The following is a 24,884-nucleotide window of genomic DNA, read 5'->3' as shown; positions in this document are numbered from 1 at the left end:
CAGGTTCCCAACCCCCTGCCATTTTAGTTTATACCCCCCCGAACAGTGCTAGCAAACCTCCCCGCAAGGATATTTGTCCCGCTCTGGTTCAGGTGCAACCCGTCTGACTTGTACAAGTCCCACCTTCCCCAGAAGCAGGCCCAGTGATCCAGGAAACTAAAGCCCTCCCTCCTGCACCAACTCTTTAGCCACGCATTCATCTGCTCTATCCTCCTATTCCTATACTCACTAGCACGTGGCACCGGGAGTAATCCAGAGATTACAACCTTTGAGGTCCTGCTCTTTAATCTGCTACCTAGCTCCCTAAATTCTTGCTGCAGGACCTCATCCCTCTTCCTACCCATGTCATTGGTCCCAATGTGAACCACGACCTCTGACTGTTCACCCTCCCCCTTCAGAATGCCCTGCAGCCGTTCAGTGACATCCTTGACCCTGGCACCAGGGAGGCAACAAACCATCCTGGAGTCACATCTATGGCCACAGAAATGCCTATCTGTTCCCCTTACGATAGAATCCCCTACCACTATTGCTCTCCCACTCTTTTTCCTCCCTTCCTGAGCAGCAGAAGCACCCCTGGTGCTGGGAAGTTGACTGCTGCTGCCTTCCTCTGGTAAGTCATCCCCCTCAACAGTATCCAAATCGGTATACCTGTTTGAGAGGGGGATGGCCACAGGGGTCCCCTGCACTACCTGCCTGCCTCTACTGCTCTGCCTGATGGTCACCCATTTCCCTTCTGCCTGTGCAGCCCTTACCTGCGGTGTGACCACCTCATCAAACGTGTTATCCACGACCCTCTCAGCATCGTGAATGCTCCAAAGCCCATCCATCTGCAGCTCCAGCGCCGCAATGCGGTCTGCTAGTAGCCGCAGCTGGATGCATTTTTGGCACCGCAGCTGGATGCATTTTTGGCACACGTGGTCATCAGGGACACCGGCAGTGTCCCTGAATTCCCACATAGAGCAGGAGGAGCATAACACGGGCCTGGGTTCTCCTGGCATGACTTACCCTTTAATTAATTTAAATTGATTCACTATCACCAATTAAAGATAAACTCTAAGGCACTTGTATGGTTCCAAATTTTTCAGTTGATCAGAGAGAGCCAGCATGGATTTGTGAAAGGTAAGGCATGCCTGACAAACCTGATTGAATTTATTGAGGAGGTGGCTAAATTAGTGGAGAGGGGAATGTCTATGGATATTATATATATGGACTGCCAGAAGGTATTTGATAAAGTCCAACAAAAGAGCCTTTTAACTAAGGTAGAAGCCCACGGAATTTAGGGCAAATTAATGACCTGGTTAGGAAATTGGCTGAGCGGCAGGAGACAGAGAGTTAGACCACACCTGGAGCACTGTGAGTAGTTCTGGGCACCACACCTTAGGAAGGATATATTGGCCTTGGAGGGAGTGCAGCGTTTACCGGAATGATACCCGGACTTCAAGGGTTAAGATACGCGGAGAGATTACACAAATTAGGGTAGATAGAAAGCCATATATCAAAATTTGCCGATGATACACAATGTAGATGAAAGAATAAAATGGCAAAGGGATAGTGATAGACTAAGTAAATGGGCAAAACTGTGGCAAATGGATTTCAATGCAGGCAAATGTGAGGTTATCCACTTTGGACCTAAAAAGGATAGAACAGGGTCCTTTCTAAATGGTAAAAAGCTAAAAACAATACAGGTCCAAAGAAGATTTGGGGTCCAGGTACATAGATAATTAAAATGTCATGAACACGTACAAAAAATAATTGAAAAGGCTAATGGAATGCTGGCCTTTATATCTAGAGGACTAGAGTACAAGAGGGCAGAAGTTATGCTGCAGCTATACAAAACCTGGGTTAGACCACACTTGGAGTACTGTGAGCAATTCTGGGCACCACACCTTAGGAAGGATATATTGACCTTGGAGGGAGTGCAGAGTTTACCGGAATGATACCCGGACTTCAAGGGTTAAGGTACGCGGCGAGATTACACAAATTGGGCTTGTATTCCCTAGAATTTAGAAGGTTAAGGGTGAACTGATCGAAGTTTTCAAGATATTAAGGGGAACTGATAGGGTAGATAGAGAGAAACTATTTCTGCTACTTGAGGATTCTAGGACTAGGGGGCACATCTAAAAATTCGAGCCTAACCTTTCAGGAATGAACTTAGGAATCACTTCTACACACAAAGGGTGGTAGAAGTTTGGATCTCTCTTCCGCAAACACCAATTGGTGTTAGGTCAATTGTTAATTTTAAACCTGAGATTAATAGCTTTTTGTTCACCAGTGGTATTAAGGGATATGGGCCAAAGGCGACTATATGGAGTTAGTTCACATTGAATGGCGGAACAGGCTGGAGGGGCAGAATGGCCGAATCCTGTTTCTATGTTCCTATATTTCTCTGTTCCTATGTTATTGAACAGATTCCTCTCGTGCAGACACTCCCTAAGTTTGTTGCTGATAATCAATTCATTTGACCATCATCAGTTGAAAATTGATGTATGTCACTGATTGCTCAGTGAGTAAATGCACCGTGTGCTGCAGTTCAGATCAGGATGGTCCCAGGTTAGATGACTGGTCTACACAGAGTTGGTTGGTGATCTACCATTGAATAAACTAGAAACCACAGATCGCCTGCAAGTGGATTAAGGACAATTTTCCAATCCTGAAATCTAGAACTGATTCTTTTACTGGTGCAAGTTGGAGATAACAATGAGAACAAAGAATGAGCACCAGTTCAGTTCAAAGTATTTTTGCCTTTTACTTATCAGGAAAGATTGAACAGGCTGGGGCTTCTTCCTGTAGAAAAGAGAAGGCTGAGGGGTGACCTGATCAAGGTCATATATTATCAACGTGTTTGGTAGGATAGATGCAGGATAGACGTAGAGAAGTTGCTCCATCTTGTGGGGGAGACCAAAACTAGGGGCCATAAATGTAAGAACGTCTCTATTAAAGCCAATAGGGAATTCAGGAGGAACTTCTTTACCCAGAGAGTGTTTAGAATGTGGAACTGGCTTGCTTCCACAAGGAGCAGTTGAAGCGAATAGCATTGATGAATTTAAGGGGAAGCTAGATAAATCACAAGAGGGAGAAAGGAATAGAAGGTTAGGCTGATGGGGTTAGATGAAGAGGGTTGGGAGGAGTCGCGTATGAAGTATAAACACCGGCATCTATCATTTGGGTCGAATGGCCTATTTCTGTGCTTAATTCTATGTTATTCTATGTCTTAAAATCACAAAGTTGCGATTTCAATTCCTTCCTGTGTTTGCCTAACTAACAACAGTCATTGGACTTTAAAGTGAGCCATGGCAGGTAAAGCGAAACATTTTGAGAGATTTCTGAGCTATAAAAAGGTACTAGTTCAATGTAAGTGTGTTCTTGTTTTGGCAAGAAAAATGATTAATACTGGGATTCTGGGAGCAGGAACAAGCTCTCACAGAGATGTAACAGACAACAGACAGACACTAAATAATGCGAATTAACCCATGATCCACAAGGTGCTCAATCTGTTAAGATTGCAAATCTCAAATGATAATTAATTAATGAGTCATAAAGTGAGTGCAAACAATAATGGAATCAACAGAAAAGATTTTAAGCAAAGAATATTGTCAGAAGATGGCTTTGATGATGTAATTTAGGTGCTGGAAGTGTTTGAAAGCCCTGGTCTGCATTAAGATACTTGAATTGTGATTATTAGAGATGCCAAACATGTCGGCCCATTTGAATGAGACCTTGGTTGGTCACTGTTAGTCATGTGTGCCTAAGTTGGATTTGCTTTCTGAAATAAACATATGAAAGGTTATGCTAGGCACATGTGAACTGGAAGGTTTTCAGAGCTGGTAGATGTAGATACAATCAAATGGTTTGTGTTGAAAATTATTTTGGAGAATTGACTCTAAAGCAGAGAACGTGCTGAGAGTGAAAGATGGAAGGCTAATCAAGGTTAAATACTTAACCTAGCTCCCTTTGAGCATGGGAGTAAAATAACAGTATCACAATCCAGAGAAAGACATGCACACAGTTTTAGTTAATATTGAACAAGAAGACAACTGACAAAGGAAGGCAATAACAGCAATTTGCTATGGACATCCCCAGAGATGAAGCTGAGTAACCCAGAGGAAGTATTAATATCCATTCACCAAGTACTGCGCTAATAGATAGCCAAAGCTGTAAGCCTGAGTATATCACAGGAGAGCCTTAATATACAAAGCTGGGTATTTATTAGTGATATGTTGAATACAAACTGTAAGTGTAACATTGCTAAGCTATGCTGTAACCTTAGAAATTAAAACATGACTTTGTTAAGCTATAAACAAGAGAACCCAGCATGCTAAGATATTATGATTCACTTAATTCATAATTGTGCCTATAATTACCTAGTCACTTTCATCAATCTTGTTAAATAAATTAGTACTACTAAAAAATCTTTATGACTGTCTTTCTCTTTGAAGCCTCTGTCAAAAGAAGTTAACTAATTTCACTCAGTGTCGTACTCTGATGTCATGGTGACTGGATTAGGTACTGTAAATTGGCTCAAAGGGTCACCATTTAAAGAATGTTATGACCTGTAGAAATAAATGGTAGATTTCAGTCTACTTTGTATGTACATGTTAGGAAAAAGGGCGAAAATTGACTGAACACCCTTTAGTGTACATAGCTAGATATTACAAATTCACATAATATGGTATATTTAGTATTAATTCTAATTCAAACACTGAATTCTGAATAACCATGTTATGCAGCCTGTCCATTAACAATTCTCTCCCATCATTTGGAAATGTGCCTGCAGATACATTCCCCCTCATTTTCCTGCAGGACACTGAGTTCTAGCTAGTAGTGATTTTCTTAACACGAACACAGACACATGCACACACCCACACAAAACCACCAGCACCATTATATGTTATAACTGGACATGTTAAAACTGTGCCATCAAGTTTTGCACCCAATTACTTTGCAGATTTGGCAGCCTTCGCTCTTGTTGAACAAATGACTTGCATGTGGACTATGACACACGTCAACATTTTTCATTGCACAAATATTTGAACATGTCAGAGGTCACTCTGTTAGGTGGGTGTTGAGTATTTGGTGAATAAAGAGTCCACAGATGTCAGAACTCTGCCCCATCAGTTAGAAACTTAACTATCGCCAGCCTTCCCACAGTGCTAATGGAAGATTCTGAGCTGTATCTGGGGAAGATTTCTGATCCTCTGCCCTTCCCCCCAATGAATTATATCAGGGCATAAATCTCTCTTCCAGCTTCATTTCCATTTTTATTTTATTGAATGGAAAATAGTGGGAGGACAAATCACTCCTGAATTCCCAACTCGTGCTCCAGGCAGGTGAAGCTCCATGTGGGAACGAAGAATTAGTAAAATTATTCTATAAAGTATAAATCAGGAAGCATGTAGAAAGCCCTCTATTTGAAAATGAATTTGAAGACTCATAATAAATAGTGTTAAATATGTATTCTTTGAAAAGACTGCTGATTGTACAATAGTAACTCGCTGTTCACTGACGGCTTCAGTTTGATTTTAGCATTTGGTTTTGTAACTGGCATGATGCAAGATCCCAAGTCCACGCTGAAGTGTTCCACAGAGAAAAGGGGTGGGGCTTTAACCTCTTCCCGGAGACTGCACCAGGAGACAATGTGGCTTTAAGGCATTATTTTATACAATCTGGCCTGTTTGGGATTTAACTTGTTCCCTACACATTGAGCTGTTGTTAGGAACATCACTTCTTTAACAAAGAATGGCACTGATCACAGGAGTTGAAATAGTTTTTTTATTTACTGATATTAAACATGATAATTTCAAAAACAATGAATTCACTTTTCCTGAGTTTATATAAACAGAAAACTCATCAGGACAGAGATACTGAGGACATGCGGCTTGTGTAATACAGTACATATAGACAATACTTTCTATATTGGGCCTGAAGGGCCTGTTGTTCAGGAGCAGCAGCTACATTTGTCGGAGGTTTTCCCTTTACACACACAGCCATTGGCGCAGTTCGTGCATCCTGCAGGACAGCAAGAGCAGCAACCTGAGAGAGGAGAGGGCAAAGGCAGAAATCAGGAACAATGAATGAGTTCAGTGAAACAGCCCCAGACCCTCCCATTACAGCACTCAGCTCCTCCCTAATAAACTAATCTGCACCATATCTCCAAGTAGCCCGTCTGAAGATGCCCCGCCTCAGGACACGATGTGAGAGGGTTTGGGTGAATATGTTGTCAGTATCGCTCCAAACCTATTTCTAGTGATAAATCTATAAAATCATCTCTTTCCGATGTCACTCTAAAACCTTTCTTTAATCAGCAGGGTTTTCTCCTCGAGTCTCTTTAGATTGGACAATCTGATGGGAATTAAATCAGGTGAAATCGTGGACCTTGTACTTTTCTGTTCTGGTCCTCCCTCAGTTCTGCCCAGAACTATCCGTCACATAAATACAATGTGAGGAGCTGTAAACAGTCCCACAGTTACTCACTTTTCTGGCAGCGTCCAGCTTTGCTGGTGGGACATCGGCAGTCGGAGCACCTGCAGGTTTGTTCACAGGAGCAGGATCCTGAAAACAGGAAAAACAAAGACATTTGAGTTAAGGTTCAAACCCGGAGAAATGCCCCGGTGTGGAGGAGCCCCGGCTCTTTGTCCCATTCTGTTCTGCAGTTACTTTAATAAAGAGCCTGCCCTCCAATCCTGCTCCACCTCAGTGAGACTGAGCCGGGACACTGTGCTGAAAGGACTGCACTAGTCGCCACTCACCATCCAGGCAGACACAGGGCTTCGAGTCAGACATTTCACTAACTTCTTCTTCAGCTTCAGCTTCCAGCCCTCACCCAATCAGCGCTTCTCGATCTGGTGTCCTTTGCTGAATCGGAGCCGAGTTTTATGGGGTTGTGATCGGTGGGGAACCGGCTGCAAAACCGGGAAGGGGCGGGTCGGTCCGGGCAGAATGCACCCGGGGCACCGAAGTGCGTCAGCGGCTGAAGGTTTGAATTGCACCCGTCTCCTTCACTCACAACACGGCCCCAAAAGATTTCTCAATAACAGCAATTTCCCAACATTTGTCGTGGAATCGCCGGGTGTCTGAGCGTCTGCAACACGTTTCACACCCACGGTCTGGGGGAGGCCAGGACTGCACGTTCTGTTTGAGGTTTATTGACCGATTTCACTGGGGAGGGGATTATTTTGGCCAAAGGATAAAAACAGCCTCTAAATGGGAGCTGTGTTAATAGGAGACGCCTGTTTTGAAAGTCTGGATTTAAAACACAATTTTGGCCCTAATTGCTGATTACAATAATTTGAACTTGCCCGGAGGCGCTGAACCAGAAACCTGCAGCTTTAGCACATACTGATTAGAAGCAACTTTTGTGGAACAGTACCAGAGAGCTCCTCACACCCACTTCCAATGAAGGGTGAAGTGCTCGGGCTGGCTCACAGCAGCCTGTTTCAGGATGGCTCAGGGACCGAGGGAGGCGGCACTGGGGGTCCAGAGGAGGAGGGATGTCCTAAAGCCCACTGGGGAAAAGATGTCACCTTGCCCTCCTGTCCCTCTCTCCTGCAGCAGCTGGTACTGCACTGCCTGTCCTCCTCCCATTCCTTGCCCAGACCAAGGGGGACCCCGAGCAAAATGCCCATGACCAAGCACTCTCTTTCCCAAATAAATGTTGCTTGAGTGATGGTAAAGTCTTGACAGAGTGTCCCAGAAAGTCTCCTGAAGTGTTTCCAGAGTCCTCTTAACAGCTCCAGCAGCCCGGTGCGGAGGGGAGCGGGCAGATCGGTGGACCTCCTCGTAGGACTGCTCCTGGGCCTGGCGAAAGCCATAAGCAGCTCCAGGCAGCGGGCGGTCGAGTGGGTCATTCGGCCCAATTGCCTGCCTCTCTTCCGCAGCTATGTTCGCGCCCAGGTGGCCCTGGAGATGGAGCACGCGGTGTCCGCCGGCACGCTTGAGGCCTTCCGAGACCAGTGGGCACCGCGGGGACTGGAGTGCATCATCACCCTGGGCAATGTAATTATAATTTAATTTGATGTTTTATTTAAAGTTCTGTTAATTTTCAGTTAATTTACAGTTAATTTGGTTCAATAAAAAGAGCAATGGTTATGAAATGTTGAGTATCCCTTTAAGTGGTGAGTATCCCTTTAAGTCATGCTTGAAATCCAATGCAGTGGTTAATCGCAAACAGCTGGTCGCTGTTAGGAGAGGCTGTTAGTTGAAGTGCTAGTGCAGCCTTTTTAATGAGCACTTATTGGCTTTTTAAGTGCCAATCAGCTCTTTAACGATCCTTCAGGCGGCCGTTCCTCGCGCCGGCTTCAACTCCTTTACCAAGTTGGTGTCTTGCACTAAACATGGGCTAAACTGGTGTTTTCGATCTATTTCATTTCCTTTCCAGTTTTGTAAGGGGTTTTCTTGGGTCTCTCTCTCTGGTGAGACCTCTCTCTCTTTTGCGCAGTAATTTACCGAGTGGTTCGACCCACTCACCCCTTAGGTTCTGTACACTGGACTTTGAGGCAGGAACTACAATGCAGAGAATACTCTGTAGACCAAATTTAATGAAACGAAGTGAAATTTTATTGCATAAAGGAAAAAATTGAATGTAAGCCAAAATAAGGTACATGGGAGGGAAAAACAAAATCATAATACAGTACTAATCAATATATCCACAGGCATATTATACTTTACAAGGTTCATCATGAAATAGGGAAACACACGGAACATCGAGGGACAACAACTCATTGTTAATTATCCCCTAAAATGCCCACCCCCTAAACCTAGCTAGATTAGATTATGAGGGGCCAGAAACATGCTCACCAGTCCCAGTTAGAAAATAGAGGTTTTTGAAGTCTGCGTTTTGGTCCTCTCAGGCGTCCTGTCTCCACGTGGTCAGCGGAATGCAGCGGGCTGCGACACTCTTTTCTCCCTCGAGGTAATGGACACGGACAGGCTGGATGTTAGCAGGCCTGGACGTCGGCGTGGAGAGAGCCCAACTGTTTGACCATTTTCATAAGGTCTCTTCTTGGAGGGTCACCGTCTTTTTGTCTTGTCAATGGCCCGGGGTTTGTCGATGATCTCCCGATAGCTACCCCGGGTCTGGACGCTGATTCGATCTTCCCTCTCGAACCTCTCTCTCCGAACTCGAACCTCGATCCTCGGTCATCTGAACCCGATCCTCTCCTCGATCGTCTCAGCTCGAACCTCTGAACTCGAACGTCTTCTGATTCTCTGAACTCCTGATAGCTACCCCAGGTCTCCAATTATACTTCTCATTGAGGCCCTTATCTCCCGCCATATCAAGGTTAGTCTTTGTTTAACTTTTGGCAGGCTTGTAGCACAGAGGGGTAGTCATTGTGTTTAAAGTACTTTCGGGATGGCCGGTAACTGCCATCTCTGGTCTGGAATGACCTTGTATTGTCTTTAATGGGTCTTGATGTCCCCCTTTGAACTTGAAGCTGTTTCCCTTTGTCTGGGTAAACATTTTGATGGCCTTTATCTACAGGCCGATCTGATTGGATCTGCATCCAATCCATATGTATGGGGTTCTGTCTGGTTTCGCATTCTCCGAAATTGCATTCCAGAACTTACTGTGGGCTGAATCCACAAAAGCTGTCTGTGGACTGCAGGAACCATTTTAAAATGTCCCAAAAAGCTGGTCACGGGGTCTGGTGGCCATTTTGTATGCCCCTTTTCCTGGGCTTCTTTTAAAACAGTCTTTAAAATTAAGGCCTTTTCTGCCAATAGACCCTTATAGGACAATGTTCAATTTTGCGAATCCTAGTTTTGAAAAAGGGTTAGACCCAAAACGTCGACTCTAATTTCTCTCCACAGATGTTGCCTGGCCTGCTGAGTTTTTCCAGCATTTTCTGTTGTTATTTCGGATTTCCAGCATCTGCAGTATTTTGCTATCGTTTCAGATTAAGACCCCGGTTTAACCCTTTCTTTACCTCTTTAGCACCTAAAGTATTCGGTGAAAATCTCCCCCATGATATTTCTTAGTTTGTGTGTTTCTGATTGCTCGCCCAGATCCTGTGTCCCAGAGAGTTTCCCACTTGCCCGAATATCTACGAGAGATTCCATTGATAAAATGCTTTCAGTGCAGCACGATTCAAAGCCACAGTGTCTGGAGAGGTGAGAATTGCCCAGTTGTCTGGTCAGTGTGAGGAGCCAGGAACACAGATGGCCTTTGAACCGTGTGCACTTCCTGGCTGTTTAAAGACTGAACTACACTGGAGTTTGTTTTTAGTCACTCTGTAAATATTTAGAATTAGAAATGACCCGATCTAAATTGCTGTTATTGAGAAATCTTTTGGGGCCGTGTTGTGAGTGAAGGAGACGGGTGCAATTCAAACCTTCAGCCGCTGACTCACTTCGGTGCTCCGGGTGCATTCTGCCCGGACCGACCTGCCCCTTCCCCGGTTTTGCAGCCGATTCCCCACCGATCACAACCCCATAACACTTTACTACTTGTTTAAAGATCCTCACATTGTGGTTCCAGTGTCGGTGCCAACTCTGACTCTAACTATGGGGGGAATATTAACCAAAAAATGGGTGGGGTGAGTGGGCATGGGGGAAGTTAAAGTCTTAAAAATCTGAATCCGCACCAGAACCCGCCTCCAACCCACCCCTACTTCCCGTTTTAACGGCGGCGGGCGATCAACCTGCTGCCAGGAGGCAGGTCGTGTATTTATAAATAACTAGCTGAAGTGCCTGGCGGTGCCGAGGCTTTTTCGAGGGTATGTTGTTGTTGGAAGAGAGAGAGAGAGAGCGACTGGGGGGAAGAGAGAGAGAGAGGGTGGGGGGAAGAGAGGGCGGGTGGGGGGGAAGAGAGGGCGGGTGGGGGGGAAGAGAGGGCGGGTGGGGGGAAAGGGAGGGCGGGCGGAAAAAGGAGGGCGGGGGGAAAAGGGAGGGCGGGGGGGAAGGGAGGGCGGGGGGAAAAAGGAGGGCGGGGGGAAAAGGGAGGGCGGGGGGGGAAAAGGGAGGGCGGGGGGGGGAAGGGCGGGCGGGGGGGAGGGTGGCGGGGGGGAAGGGAGGGGGGAAAGGGAGGGGGAAAAAGGAGGGCGGGGGAAAAGGGAGGGCGGGGGGGGAAAGGGCGGGCGGGGGGGGAGGGAGGGTGGCGGGGGGGAAGGGAGGGCGGGGGGGTGGAAGAGGGGTTGGGGGAAAGGGAGGGCGGGGGGGAAGGGAGGGCGGGGGTGTGGAAGGGGGGTTGGGGGGAAAGGGAGGGCGGAGGGGGGAAGGGAGGGCGGGGGGGGAAGGAAGGGAGGGGAGGAGGGGAAGGGAGGGCTTGAGGCTGAGGGACGGCCACGGCCACGACCGGTTGCCCCGCCCCGAGCCCCGCCCCCCCGGCCAAGAGCCCCGCTCTCCAAGCCCCAGCTGCCCCGCCCCGCACTCCCGAGAGCCCCGCTCACCAAGGCCGAGATCCACACTCTCGAGAGCCCCGCCCGAGCGCGGAATAGAGAGAGACGCCGCGTCTCACCTGCTCCTGCTGCGCGCGCACCCTGACCCTCGTGGCTGACGCCGTTGCCCCGGGTAACGTGACACGGGGGGGGGGCGGGTGTGGAGCTTAGCAGAAGCCCAATTCCCTAGCTCAGGCCTGGCTGGGCAAGAAAGGCCGAGGCTTTCAGGCCTAAGAAAAAAACGGGGAAAGGTAGGAAAAAGAATCTTCAGGTTAGATAAAATATTTACAAATGTGTGATTTATATTAAAACAATTTAATAAATTCAATTTTATTTTGCTGGAAATGTATATTTGAAAAGAAAGACGCAGAAAGCAGGAAAAAGAATGGAAGCAAGATGGCGGCTACTCACCTCGGTTCAGAATGATAAGGACCGCCCACACACGCATCGATTGGCCCGGCGGCACACGCCAGCAACCCGGCGTACGATTGGTCGAGCTCGAGGTCACTCTGTCGCTAATGAGCGGATAATGAGATGCTAATGAGCGGAATGTTAAGGTTTTTCGGATACCGCGGGCGCGATTTTAGCCCGGCCGAAACGTAAATACGCTTAAAACCGTCTTGGAAGCGTAAGCTTTCTTTGGAGGTAACGCGCGCGTAGGTATGCCCTGTAACTTTCGAGCGCATAGCCCGACAGACGCACACGCGATGACAGACAGAGACGCACACGCGATGACAGACAGACAGACAGACGGACAGACAGACAGATCGACTGATTTATATATATAGATATAATGGTACTGGAAACATCTTTAACCTCCATTTTGAATTTAACTTTAGCTGGTCGGGTTTTGCACACCTCGTGAATCCCGCCCGCTAAACTTAGACAAAGACTGCTGGATGCAGGAGTTAAGTGCCTGTACACCTACCTCCCGGATCCAGGGTCCCTGTTTCACCCACCCCCCGCGATCGGAGACACCCCGCCCCACCCCCCCCCCCACGAGGCCTCTGATTTCCCACCCTGCCATCAGGCCTCGGACTGTGCCCCCTGCCGTCAGGCCTCGGACCGCGCCCCCTACCCTTCGATCCTCCCCTTAGCCCTCCAATCCCCGATGCCCAGGCCACGAATTCCCACTATGAGGCTTAGTCCTCGGATAGCGCCCTCATGCCTCGGACCACGCCCCCTGCCCTCGGGCCTCGGACCGCGTCCTCTGCCCTCAGGCCTCGGACCGCGCCCTCTGCCCTCAGGCCTCGAACTGCACCCCCTCCATAACATCACCTGCTTACAGCCCTACCTCATCCCAAAATTCTGCTGAAACCCTCGTCCAAGCCTTTGTCGCCTCGAGACTCCACAATCCCAAATCTCTAACACCTGGTCTGCCATTCAGTGAGTGCATCTGTAAATGTCAACTCTTCCAAACCTCTGCTGCCTGTATCCTATCCTGCACCAGTTCCTGCTCCTGATCACTCATGGATTGGCTCACGGTCATTCTCATCCTCATGTTTAAATCCCTTCATGGCCTCATGCTTCCCTATCTCTGCTATCTGCTCGAGTCCTGCAACACCACCAACCCACCCCCTCCAAAACAAAACTTTGTTCTTCTGACTCTAGACTCTTGTGCATCTCCATGTCCCATCCTTCACCAATTGGTGGCTGTCCCTTCAGCAGGCTAGGTCACATGCTCTGCAATTCCCTTCCTAAACCTCTCCGCCTCTCCCGCCTCCTTTAAGTCCCTTTTGTTCACCCTCCACACACCTCCTTCCTTCTCTGGGTGTCCATTCTTTTGTTAACCTCGGGACCTTTTCCGATGTTGAAGACACTGCCAATACAAACTTTTGTTTTAGATATCAAGGCAAGTGGAAAGTCTCTCTGGAACACCCGGAGCTGAGGATGACTTGTGTAAGGGGTTTGCTCCCATACTGGACCCCCGTTGCACACAGTTCTTGGACGTCAGGATTTATAAGAACAAAATACACACGGCACAGGGTTTTGGCTCAACCTTTGATACGTTCGTTTATTGAACACACACACAATTACTTCCCTAGTATAAATCCCTACAATTTATATCAGGCTAACAACCCCAAAATACAAACCCCTATGACACAGTTAAACCCGTCCGCGATTTGACTGTTACATATAAAGTTACCCAGGCTCAATCACAAAACCCTTATTGTGATCTGACTGAAACTCACTGATGTGCCTCAATTTTTCCGAGACTCGAAGTTAGCAGAACAAAAGTAAGGCTTTTATTAACTCAGAACATAACACGTAAAATAGAGAGATGTCTTCCTGCAGGAGGCTGATGCCCGACTGAACTTAGATTACAAAGGAGCCAGGTATGGGCGGAGCCCTGCACACAACCAGTTCCAGCACATTCCAATACATAATACATGAGGACTGGGGGAAGGGAAAAGACACAGAAAGCAGGCAGTTACAAGACACAGAAAACAGGCAGTGATGAATGGAATATATTTCATCACATTCACCCCTTCTATAGATTTAGTCTGTTCGGGGGTTTGATAGTCCTCTGCGACCGACGTGGCTGTTGTGGTGCCGCGGGTGTCGGCTGGGTGTCCCCGGTAGCCTCCTGGGTCTCTGCCGGGGGTGCCGCCGGGGTTGTTGAAGGGGTAGTTGGTGGGGGTGCCGTTGGTCGATGTTCTTCCGGGGGTGATGAAAGAATAGTGGGTGGGTAAGGGTTGCTGTGATCGTCGTCGCTGCTATTGCCGTGGTTGTTGTCGATGCCGGCTGGGGCGACGTCTTTTATGGACACGGTGTCCTCCCTTCCGTCGGCGTGCCGGACATATGCGTATTGGGGGTTGGCGTGGAGTAGGTGTACTGGCTCCACGAGAGGGTCCGTCTTGTGGCCCCTCACATGCCTTCGCACGAGTACCGGACCTGGGGTGGAGAGCCATGACGGCATGGATACGCCTGAGGTGGATTTCCGAGGAAAGACAGACATTCGTTCATGAGGCGTGGCATTAGTGGCCGTACACAATAGCGACTGTATCGAATGGAGCACATCCGAGAGGACTTCCTGCCAGCGGGAGATAGGGAGGCCCTTGGTCCTTAGAGCTAGAGTGACTGCTTTCCACACTGTCCCGTTCTCTCGCTCCACCTGGCCGTTACCCCGGGGGTTGTAGCTGGTGGTACGGCTCGTGGCGATCCCCTTGGACAGCATGTACTGGCGTAGCTCTTCACTCATGAAGGACGCCCCCCTATCCGTGTGGATATAGCTCGGCATACCGAACAGGCAGAACAGGCTGTTGAGGCATTTAATGACCGTGGCGCTGGTCATGTCTGGGCAGGGGAAGGCGAATGGGAAACGGGAGTATTCGTCCACAATGTTCAGGAAGTAAACATTGCGGTCGACGGACGGGAGGGGGCCCTTGAAATCTAAGCTGAGCCGCTCGAAGGGCCGTGTAGCTTTGATTAAGTGGGCTCTATCTGGGCGGTAGAACCGAGGCTTGCACTCAGCGCAAGTGCGGCAGTTCCTGGTCAGAGACCGAACTTCCTCAATCGAGTAGGGTAAGTTATGGGACTTTATGAAGTGGAACAGCCGCGTGACCCCTGGGTGGCAGAGGTCGTTGTGGAGGGTCTGTAGCCGATCCTCGGTGGCGCTGGCACACATCCCTCGTGAGAGGGCGTCAGGGGATTCGTTAAGGGCCCCTGGCCGGTAAATGATGTCGTACTCGAAAGTGGAGAGCTCGATCCGCCACCTAAGAATCTTATCATTTTTAATCTTCCCTCTCTGTTTATTGTTGAACATAAACGCTACCGACCACTGGTCGGTAAGTAGGGTGAAGCGTTTGCCGGCTGGGTAGTGGCGCCAGTGGCGCACTGCCTCCACGATGGCTTGGGCCTCCTTTTCCACGGAGGAGTGTCTGATCTCGGGGCCTTGGAGGGTCCTCGAGAAGAAAGCTACGGGCCGCCCCGCCTGGTTGAGGGTGGCCGCCAAGGCGAAGTCGGACGCATCACTTTCCACTTGAAATGGAGTGTTCTCGTCCACTGCCTGTAGCGTGGCCCGCTCAATATCCTGCTTAATGCTTTTGAAGGCGGCGTGGGCCTCAGCAGAGAGCGGGAAAGAGGATGCTTTCAAGAGGGGGCGGGCTTTGTCGGAGTAGTTGGGGACCCATTGGGAATAGTAAGAAAATAACCCCAGGCACCTTTTCAGGGCTTTGGGAGTGCTGGGCAGGGGCAGCTCCCGTAGGGGGCGCAATCGGTCGGGGTCTGGTCCGATTTCCCCATTCTCCACCACGCTGCCCAGTATGCAGAGGCGCGTGGTGTTGAAAACGCACTTGTCCTTGTTATAGGTGAGGTTGAGTTTTTGTGCGGTTTTCAGGAACCTCTCGAGGTTCGAGTCGTGATCCTGCTGGTTGTGACCGCAGATGGTGACGTTGTCGAGGCAGGGGAAGGTTGCCTGCAAGTGGTGGTCATCGACCATGCGATCCATCTCCCTCTGAAAGACCGAGACCCCGTTCGTCACCCCAAAGGGGACTCTGAGGAATTGGTAGAGGCGTCCGTTCGCCTCGAAGGCGGTGTACGGGCGGTCCTCTGGTCTGATAGGGAGCTGGTGGTACGCTGACTTGAGGTCGATGGTGGAGAACACCCGGTATTGGGCGATTTGGTTCACCATTTCTGATATGCGGGGTAGCGGGTAGGCGTCTAGTAGGGTGTACCTGTTGATCGTTTGACTATAGTCGATCACCATCCATTTCTTCTCGCTACCCCTTACCACTACCACTTGGGCGCGCCACGGGCTGTTGCTGTGTTCAATAATGCGCTCTTTCAGGAGCCTGTCTACCTCGGTCGCGATAAACCGCCTGTCCTCCCAGCTGTACCTCCTGCTTTTGGTCGCTATTGGCCGGCAGTTAGGGGTAAGGTTCGTGAATAGCGAAGGCGGCTTTACCTTCAGGGTAGCCAGACCACACACTGTGAGGGGCGGCTGGGACCCACCGTACTTGAGCGTGATGCTTTGGTGGTTGCACTGGAAATCCAAACCCAAGATCACGCTCGCACATAGATTCTTCATGATTAATACTTTAAAATTATCATACACAGTTCCGTTAACGCACAATTGTACCGTGCAGTAACCCAGAATGGTCGATGTCTGGGTTTTATCGGCCATAGAGATGGTACCCTGAGCAGGGACCACCTTTAGGGAGAGTTGTTGTGCCAGTTCAGGGTGGATAAAACTCTCCGTGCTTCCACTGTCAATTAAGCATTTAACCCGGCACCCGTTTACCTCGATGTCCACCATTGATTTGGATAGCGGATGCGGCCTGGTCTGGTCCACTGTGACCGATGCCACTGTAGGGCCCTGATCGAGACAAGATGGCGTCCACGCTGTCTGCTCATAAGATGGCGGACCCCACGAGGTCGGGCAAGATGGCGTCCAAGATGGCCGCTCCCACGGCGCACACGCGGCGGTGGCGGGTTTTCCGGCGGTTGGTTTTCCGGCGGGGTTCCCTCTGCACACCTTCCCGAAGTGCCCCTTCTTACCGCACTTAAAGCAGGTGGTGCCTTTCGCCGGGCACAGGTTTCTGGTGTGCTTTGGCTGCCCGCAGAAGTAGCAGTTGGGTCCTTGACGCGTCGCGGCTGTCGTAGGGCTTCTGGGGGGAGAGCTGGGCCCCGCCGGTGTCGGGCTGCCGGGCGAGGAAGATGCCTTCCAAGATGGCGGCGCACACGTGGCGGCGTGGGCGGCGCGGGCTGAAGAGTAGGCGTCCGAGTTTCTCTGGGCCATCTCCAGGGACCGCGCGGTGTCCGCAGCCTGTTTCAGGTCCAACTCCGTTTTTTCCAGCAGTCTTTGCCGGATGTGAGTGGAGCTGAGGCCTGTGATAAAGGCATCGCGAACAAGCTCGTCGGTGTAAACTGCGGCTTTTACATCTCGGCACTTACAGTCCTTGCCAAGCTTTTTCAGGATGCTTAGGAACTCCTCCACCGATTCCCCAGGTCGCTGTGCACGAGTAGCGAGTAGATGCCTAGCATACACCTCATTCGTAGGCTGCTGGTAATGCGCCTTTAAGGTGTTGCAGGCGGCCAGGTACGTATCGGCGTCTTGGATGAGGGGGTAAACCCGGTGGCTTACCCAATTCCGTAGCATTCCGAGTCTCATCTTCGCAGTGTCCGTAGCGTCTTTGACGGCTGCGGAATTGTCCAGGAAGACTTCCATACAGTCAAACCAGTGTCTGAAGCGTGCTGATGCGTCCGGAGCATGTTGATCCAAATCCAGACGTTCGGGTTTCAGGAGTTGATCCTTAGTGTTGAAAATTGAGTTAATAAAATTGATGTGCCTCAATTATTCCGAGACTCCAAGTTAGCAGAACAAAAGTAAGGCTTTTATTAACTCAGAACATAACACGTAAAATAGAGAGATGTCTTCCTTCAGGAGGCTGATGCCCGACTGAACTTAGATTACAAAGGAGCCAGGTATGGGCGGAGCCCTGCACACAACCAGTTCCAGCACATTCCAATACATAATACATGAGGACTGGGGGAAGGGAAAAGACACAGAAAGCAGGCAGTTACAAGACACAGAAAACAGGCAGTGATGAATGGAATATATTTCATCACACTCACAAACTTACTCAGACTCAATCATAAAAGCCCCCTCTATGATTTGGTTGAAACATACAATCACCACTCCCGATCGGCTGTCTCTTGGAGTTGATTGTCGGCCTGAATCTTTCTGTTCGCTGTTCTGCCATCGGCTTCCCACACCACTGTCTTCGAAGTGATCTTACTTTAAACCAAAACCAACTTGCAGTATTTCCTGGCCCCCTTCTGAGTATACGATTCGTTTCAAAATGTGTGAATTATCCATTGATTTGAGATATCTTTCTGACAATGCAACCCTCCCAAAGTGAGTGCATATGCGAGGCTGTTGGTTTCTGTTAGCATTCGTATTCAAAAGGTTCGAGGCCAGGCCCATTGTCTAGGCCTGCACTGAAACTAGTTATTCGGGGGCCATGGTCTAAGGTGGACAATGTAACCCTTAAGGTAAATGAAGATGCGAATGTTCTTGTTCAGAAGCATTCGTATTTTAGATTGTCTGTGATCCAGTCGTAGTTTCGGCTGCAATGTTTGAATTAACACTTTATTGCCGAGCCCATTTTGCTGGCACTGCAGTTCTGGGTTTTTATATTTCATAGTCCAATTTTTACCCTTGGGGGGAGGAACCGATCCTACACTTGGGAGAGCAATCTACAACACAGAAACTAACAAATACCTAGAGTGAAATCGGTCAATAAACTTCAAACAGAACGTGCAGTCCTGGCCTCCCCCAGACCGTGGGTGTGAAACGTGTTGCAGACGCTCAGACACCCGGCGATTCCACGGGAAATGTTGGGAAATTGCTGTTATTGAGAAATCTTTTGGGGCCGTGTTGTGAGTGAAGGAGACGGGTGCAATTCAAACCTTCAGCCGCTGACTCACTTCGGTGCCCCGGGTGCATTCTGCCCGGACCGACCCGCCCCTTCCCCGGTTTTGCAGCCGGTTCCTCACCGATCACAACCCCATAAAACTCGGCTCCGATTCAGCAAAGGGCACCAGATCGAGAAGCGCTGATTGGGTGAGGGCTGGAAGCTGAAGAAGTTGTTAGTGAAATGTCTGACTCGAAGCCCTGTGTCTGCCTGGATGGTGAGTGGTGACTAGTGCAGTCCTTTCAGCACAGTGTCCCGGCTCAGTCTCACTGAGGTGGAGCAGGATTGGAGGGCGGGCTCTTTATTAAAGTAACTGCAGAACAGAATGGGACAAAGAGCCGGGGCTCCTCCACACCGGGGCATTTCTCCGGGTTTGAACATTAACTCAAATGTCTTTGTTTTTCCTGTTTTCAGGATCCTGCTCCTGTGAACAAACCTGCAGGTGCTCCGACTGCCGATGTCCCACCAGCAAAGCTGGACGCTGCCAGAAAAGTGAGTAACTGTGGGACTGTTTACAGCTCCTCACATTGTATTTCTGTGACGGATAGTTCTGGGCAGAACTCAGAGAGGACCAGAATAGAAAAGTACAAGGTCCCCGGGCTTTCACTCCAATCAGTTTGGAACCAGTGTCGGGACTTAACTTAAACCTAACCCTAACTCTGACCCTAATCCCAAGTCTAACCAGCAAGACTCTGAACCTAACCCTAAAATACACAAACCCAAAATAATCAACCCTAATCCTAACCCTAAACCCGAACCAGATTTACCCTATTTCCAGGATTCAGACCTTGCCTCCAATCGCAACACCTAATAATTAAATCAACCCAGGAAATTCAAATAAACGGCACCCGCTGAGCAAAGACCCTAATGTCGGGACCATAATCTGCTGGGGAATGCTCACTGACCAGATGGAGTGAGTCCGGTGGGTTGGTGCTCCGATCTTCAGGCTGCTCCAATTGGTGGGACTGTAACTGAGATGCTCAGTATCGCCACCTATTGAACTAAATTAATCATTAAAGTCGCCATTTCGCTTCTCAGATAGGACAGAAGTTCTTCACCATAAAAGTTTAGTCTACTGCTGCTACATTGCTGTGGATGCTATTTTTTACCCAGGATTTACAGCAGTAACCGCAGCTTGCATTTATGCAGCATCTCTTAATGTAGAAACACATCTCAAGGTGTTTCACAGAGGAGGAAATGAGGGCGCATCCTGAACAGGGGAACAGCAGCGTTTAATCGAGCTCACAGCAATGGAATCCCAGCCCCTGAAACATCCACATGTGAAACTAGCTGGCGGGAAGTTCTACCCTGAAGAGCTGATCTCTGAACAGTGGGTGGGACAGACTGATGAGATCACAAGCTCCCGAATCTTACCCCCAATGCAGCAGCTGACAGACTGACAGGCAGGGCTTCTGAGGCGGGGCATCTTCAGACGGGTTACTTGGAGATATGGCAGAGATTAGTTTATTAGGGAGGAGCTGAGTGCTGCAATGGGTGGGTCTGGGGCTGTTTCACTGAACTGATTCATTGTTCATGATTTGTGCCTTTGCCCTCTCCTCTCTCAGGTTGCTGCTCTTGCTGTCCTGCAGGATGCACGAACTGCGCCAATGGCTGTGTGTGTAAAGAGAAAACCTCCGACAAATGTAGCTGCTGCTCCTGAACAACAGGCCCTTCAGGCCCAATATAGAAAGTATTGTCCATATGTACTGTATTACACAGGCCGCATGTCCTCAGTATCTCTGTCCTGATGAGTTGTCTGTTTATATAAACTCATGAAAAGTGAATTCATTGTTTTTGGAATAATCCCTTTTTGTATCTGTAAATTAAAAAACTATTTCAATCCTGTGATCAGTGCCATTCTCTTCATTAAATAAGTGATGTTCCTAATGACAGCACATTGTGTAGGGAGCAAGTTAGAGCCTAAAAAGGCCACATTGAATAACATGATGTCTTAAAGACACATTGTTTAAGTAAAGTTTAGTAATCCATGCTCATAAGTAGAGTTTGGGAACCCCTGCTCTAATCTATTCTCCCTATTGTTCAATTACACTAAAAGCTGCCAAATCGGCAAAGAAATTTGCTGCCACACTGGATGGCACAGGTTAACACGTCCCGAGATAAGATACAACGATGCTTGTGGTTTGTGTGGGTGTGGGGGTGTTAAGAAAATCACCACAAGCTAGGACTCAATGTCATGTGGGCCACTGAGGGAGCACATACACGCAGTCACTTTTCCAAATGATGGGAAAGAGTTATTAGTGGTCAAGATGGATGACACTAATAGTAAGGCTTCAGAGTTTGAATTAGAATAAATACTAAATCCCATCCCCACTAAGTGAGGAATATATTATTTGAATTTGCAATATCTAGCTATGTACACTAAAGTATGTTGGATCAATATTCACCTTTTGTCCTAACACTTATACATAGAAATTAGACTGGAATCTACTATTTACTTCTAAGGTTCATAACATTCCTCAATTAGCGCCCCTTTGAGCTATCTTACATCACCCCGTCCAATCACCATCGCACTACAATACTGAGTGAAATTAGTTATCTTTTTGACAGAAATTTGAAAGAGAAAGTCATACACAGCGATGCTATAACTTATACTATTTTATTTACCAATATCGGTGAAAAAGACTCGATAATTATAAGCACAATTATGAATTAAGTGAATCATAGGCCGGAATTTTCCCGTTGCCATGTGTGTGGGTTTGGGGGCTGGGTGGCAATAAGAATGCTGCAAATAGAGAGCACGTCGGGAACCCGCCGTCATCCCGCCACCTCGAGCATTTAACTTGGGCGGCTTTGAAGGCGCGGCACGGACCCAAACCGCTGAGGCGGTTGACCTCATTGAAATCATTAAATGCTTTTTTACCGACCCTTAACAGTGATTTTAACACCAGATTCTGAGTTTTACTGCAAAAGCACGGGATTCACGGAGGTCGGGTGCCTTGCCAGTGAAGGGGAGGCAGAATCTCAGTGGACATTGGTGAATTAATTCATTGAGAGCTGGGAAAAGCATATAAAGACTGCAATATTACACCTCATTACTTACCTCATGGAAAGGCTCTTGCGCACCCCATTTTGTCCACAGATTTCAGTGTCTGCAACTTGTAGGTCATTTCTGAAACCTTGGAAGCCACTCTCACCACATTGCTACTAACCACCACAACATTGAGGGATTGACCCTCTGATCTCCACTTTACCTGCCATCTACTACATCAGCATGGGTGCCACTAATACTTTCTGACCTTGGTCCTCAGAATCGGACCAAGCGTAGCCCCACCACTAGCAGCAGCAACCATGACACCAGCAGTAGCAGCAACCACAACAGCAGCCTTCTCCTCAATGACCTGACGCTCCACAGGAGAGAGGGGGGCACCACAGGGCTGCAGTGGGCCAGAGACGATACGCACAGCACAGGGTATACAGGCAGAGGCTGTGCTTCCTCAACATGACTGCGCAACAGTGCTTCAGGAGGCTCAGCCTATCGCGCCAGGTCATTGCAGACATTTGAAGTTCGCTGGAACAAGGCCTGCTTCCCAGAGGTCTTAGTGGACACTCCTTACCAGTTGCTGTCAAAGTCACCAGCACCCTCAACTTCGTCGCCTCCGGCTCCTTCCAGGGATCTGCGGCAGACATTTACGGGATCTCGCAGTCGGCCGTCCACAGATGCATCACCCAGCTGACCAATGCCATGTTTCACAACTCAGCAAATTATATCAAGTTTGCCACTGATGAAGCCAGTTTTACTGAGTGGGTGCTCAGCTTTGCGGCTCCGGCTGACTTCCCACAGGTGCATAGCATCATCGACTGCACACATGTGCCCAAGAAGGCATCCCATCATCACCCAGGAATGTTTGTGAACTGCAAAGGCTTCCACTCCATCAATGTGCAGCTCGTCTGTATCCATAAAAAGATCATCATGCATGTGTGTGCCAGGTTCCCTGGCAGCTGTCATGACTCTTTTGTGCTGTGCCAGTTCATCCTCCCTCAGCTTGTTTGCTCTCCAAAAACACTTTGGAGTGTGGCTACTTGGAGACAAGGGCTATCCACTACAGATGTGCTTATGGAGGGTGTCACAGCACACAGGGAGGTTCTCTTCCCTTCCCATGGGCAGAAGAGGCCTCCCCAGGAAACCAACACAGTCTGGCTGCACATTGTAGAGGAGGGCACAAGCAGGGATGTGGTCAGGAGGACCTGGGTGCAACAGCGCAAACCTTTCAATTATCTCATTAGATAGCAAAATGTTAGTACAAACCATACTCAACCTCTTCCTGCTTTGCCAGTCATCACATCCCCATCACTCTACCTTCCCTACACAACTTCTGCACACCCTTACTCACACCAACTTACCTTGAACCTCCACCCATCCCTCTCTCTCTCTATCTACATTATCAAATCCCCATCTCACTAGCCACGCATCACACTCACCATCTTCCTAGTGCAATTATACCAACTAACAACACACAAGGGTAGGCACTTAGGTGTTTTAGGCAATGTTCATGTAATGTTTCTGTTAATGTGGTGTCAAGCATTGAAACCTTTATTTTCAACACTTTGCATTCATGGACAGATTTGTGTGCACCTTTGGAAATGGCTTAGTACGTTGCAGTGAATGGTGAGACATAACGGTACCCAAACCTCCCCCCCCCCGGAATGGTGGTGAGTGTGAAAGGGATGGCTTGGGTATTGTAGGGGTGCTTTATGGTGTGGGGTGGTGCCAACCTGACACATCATGTGGTAGCCAGGGTGTACAGCATCAAGCGAAGTAAATCTGGCCATGGTGAGGCCATCCCTGGCCAGCTGGGCAGCAATGTGGTTGGGTGCTGATACCCTCTGTCCTGTGCAGCATCAGGTGATTGCGGAGAAGGTTGGTGTTGTTGTTGGTGCTGCTGGTGTTGGGGCTGATTGAGGTGGGATTCCATGGACCAAAGTGAGAGAGTATAAAGGGCAACCATGCTGATGGAATAGATGACAGGTGAAGTAGAGATGACAGAAGCGATCTGTCAATGGTGAGAGAGGTAATGAGGTCAGACTGGATGGGGACTTGTTTAAAGGTTTGCAGAATGGTGAACCTGTTGTGGAAATTCAGTGAGGATGAGTTTGTGACTGGGGAAAGATATCCCTGAGCTTTTACTGTACATTGAAACTGTCAGTTGAACAGCTGATTCCATGGCCACTGATCTTCCGCCTCAGCTTGACAACATTGTCAACGACCAGCATGGACCCTGTGGGCGAGCACGTAAAATCGAAGGTGGGTTGAAATGTATTGTGAATGGTCTCTAAACAAGGTCATAATTACCTGAACTGGGTCCCCCGCCGCTCAGCGCTGACAGACCTGACATTGGGAAAGGCATGTGGCGGCGGGTTCAAAGCGGGATCCTGACCCACTGGGGAAAGAAACCACTTTCCCACCCAACCCGCCACCGATCCCGCCAGCTGACCCCCCGGAAAATCTCGGCCAACGTTTCAGGTCGATGACGTTTCGTCAGAACTGGAAAAAGTTAGAGATGTAACTGATTTTAAGCAAGTTCAGGGGCAGGGAAAGGGGATGGGGAGGAATGAACAAAAGGGAATGTCTGTGATAGGGTGGGATGCAGGAGTGATTAAATGACAAAAGGTATGATAGTACAAAGCAAAATTTATGTTGTATTTATATAGCATCTTTAACATAGTTAAGCATCCCAAGGCACTTCACAGGAGCATTATAAAAGAACATTTGACACTTCACCACACAAGGAGATATTAGGACAGATGACCAAAAGCTTGGTCAAAGAGCTAGGTTTTAAGGAGGGTCTTAAAGGAGGAAGGAATGGTAGAGGTGGAGAGGTTTAGAGAGAGAATTGCAATGATTAGGGCCTTGCCAACTGAAGGCATGGCCAACAATGGTGGAGCATTTAAAATCGGGGATGCAAGTCATTAATGTAGATTAGGAACAGTAGGGGCTCCTGTTCTGTTCATCGTGGCACATCGCTCAGTGCATCTCGCATCCAGATATCATTCCACAACAATTACTTGCTACTTTTATCCCCCAGCTATTTCCTTACCCACATCCAGGTTTCCCATTGACCACATGGGTCAGCTG

General features: G+C 48.6%; 2 protein-coding genes across 2 annotated transcripts; one reads left to right on the top strand and one right to left on the bottom strand.

Moving 5' to 3' along the window:
* Positions 1 to 5,751: 5,751 nt before the first annotated feature.
* LOC147116352 (metallothionein) lies at positions 5,752 to 7,639 on the bottom strand. The gene is made up of 3 exons (XM_085991208.1): positions 6,747 to 7,639; positions 6,472 to 6,549; positions 5,752 to 6,030 (listed from the first exon to the last, which is right to left on the bottom strand). Exons 1-3 carry the CDS (start codon positions 6,778 to 6,780, stop codon positions 5,936 to 5,938), a joined length of 207 nt encoding a protein of 68 aa, XP_085847334.1. The 5' UTR covers positions 6,781 to 7,639; the 3' UTR covers positions 5,752 to 5,935.
* A 9,779-nt stretch (positions 7,640 to 17,418) lies between these two features.
* LOC147116351 (metallothionein-like) lies at positions 17,419 to 20,635 on the top strand. Its single transcript, XM_085991207.1, has 3 exons — positions 17,419 to 19,007; positions 19,205 to 19,282; positions 20,356 to 20,635. The coding sequence occupies exons 1-3, from the start codon at positions 18,974 to 18,976 to the stop codon at positions 20,448 to 20,450; spliced, it is 207 nt and encodes a 68-aa protein (XP_085847333.1). The 5' UTR covers positions 17,419 to 18,973; the 3' UTR covers positions 20,451 to 20,635.
* Positions 20,636 to 24,884: the final 4,249 nt, after the last annotated feature.

The sequence above is a fragment of the Somniosus microcephalus genome, chromosome 6, assembly GCF_052327205.1.
Source record: "Somniosus microcephalus isolate GS21.2 chromosome 6, FLI_Smic_1.0, whole genome shotgun sequence".
NCBI classification, from domain to species: Eukaryota; Metazoa; Chordata; class Chondrichthyes; order Squaliformes; family Somniosidae; genus Somniosus; species Somniosus microcephalus.
This window is presented reverse-complemented; position numbering and strand designations above follow the sequence as displayed.

Excerpts from the sequence above, each read along its gene's own strand:
- LOC147116352 (XM_085991208.1), bottom strand. The coding sequence starts at position 6,780 with ATGTCTGACTCGAAGCCCTGTGTCTGCCTGGATG. Across the intron at positions 6,550-6,746 it reads GCCCTGTGTCTGCCTGGATG|GATCCTGCTCCTGTGAACAA; the intron begins GTGAGTGGCGAC and ends TCCTGTTTTCAG. Across the intron at positions 6,031-6,471 it reads AGCTGGACGCTGCCAGAAAA|GTTGCTGCTCTTGCTGTCCT; the intron begins GTGAGTAACTGT and ends CTCCTCTCTCAG.
- LOC147116351 (XM_085991207.1), top strand. The coding sequence starts at position 18,974 with ATGTCTGACTCGAAGCCCTGTGTCTGCCTGGATG. Across the intron at positions 19,008-19,204 it reads GCCCTGTGTCTGCCTGGATG|GATCCTGCTCCTGTGAACAA; the intron begins GTGAGTGGTGAC and ends TCCTGTTTTCAG. Across the intron at positions 19,283-20,355 it reads AGCTGGACGCTGCCAGAAAA|GTTGCTGCTCTTGCTGTCCT; the intron begins GTGAGTAACTGT and ends CTCCTCTCTCAG.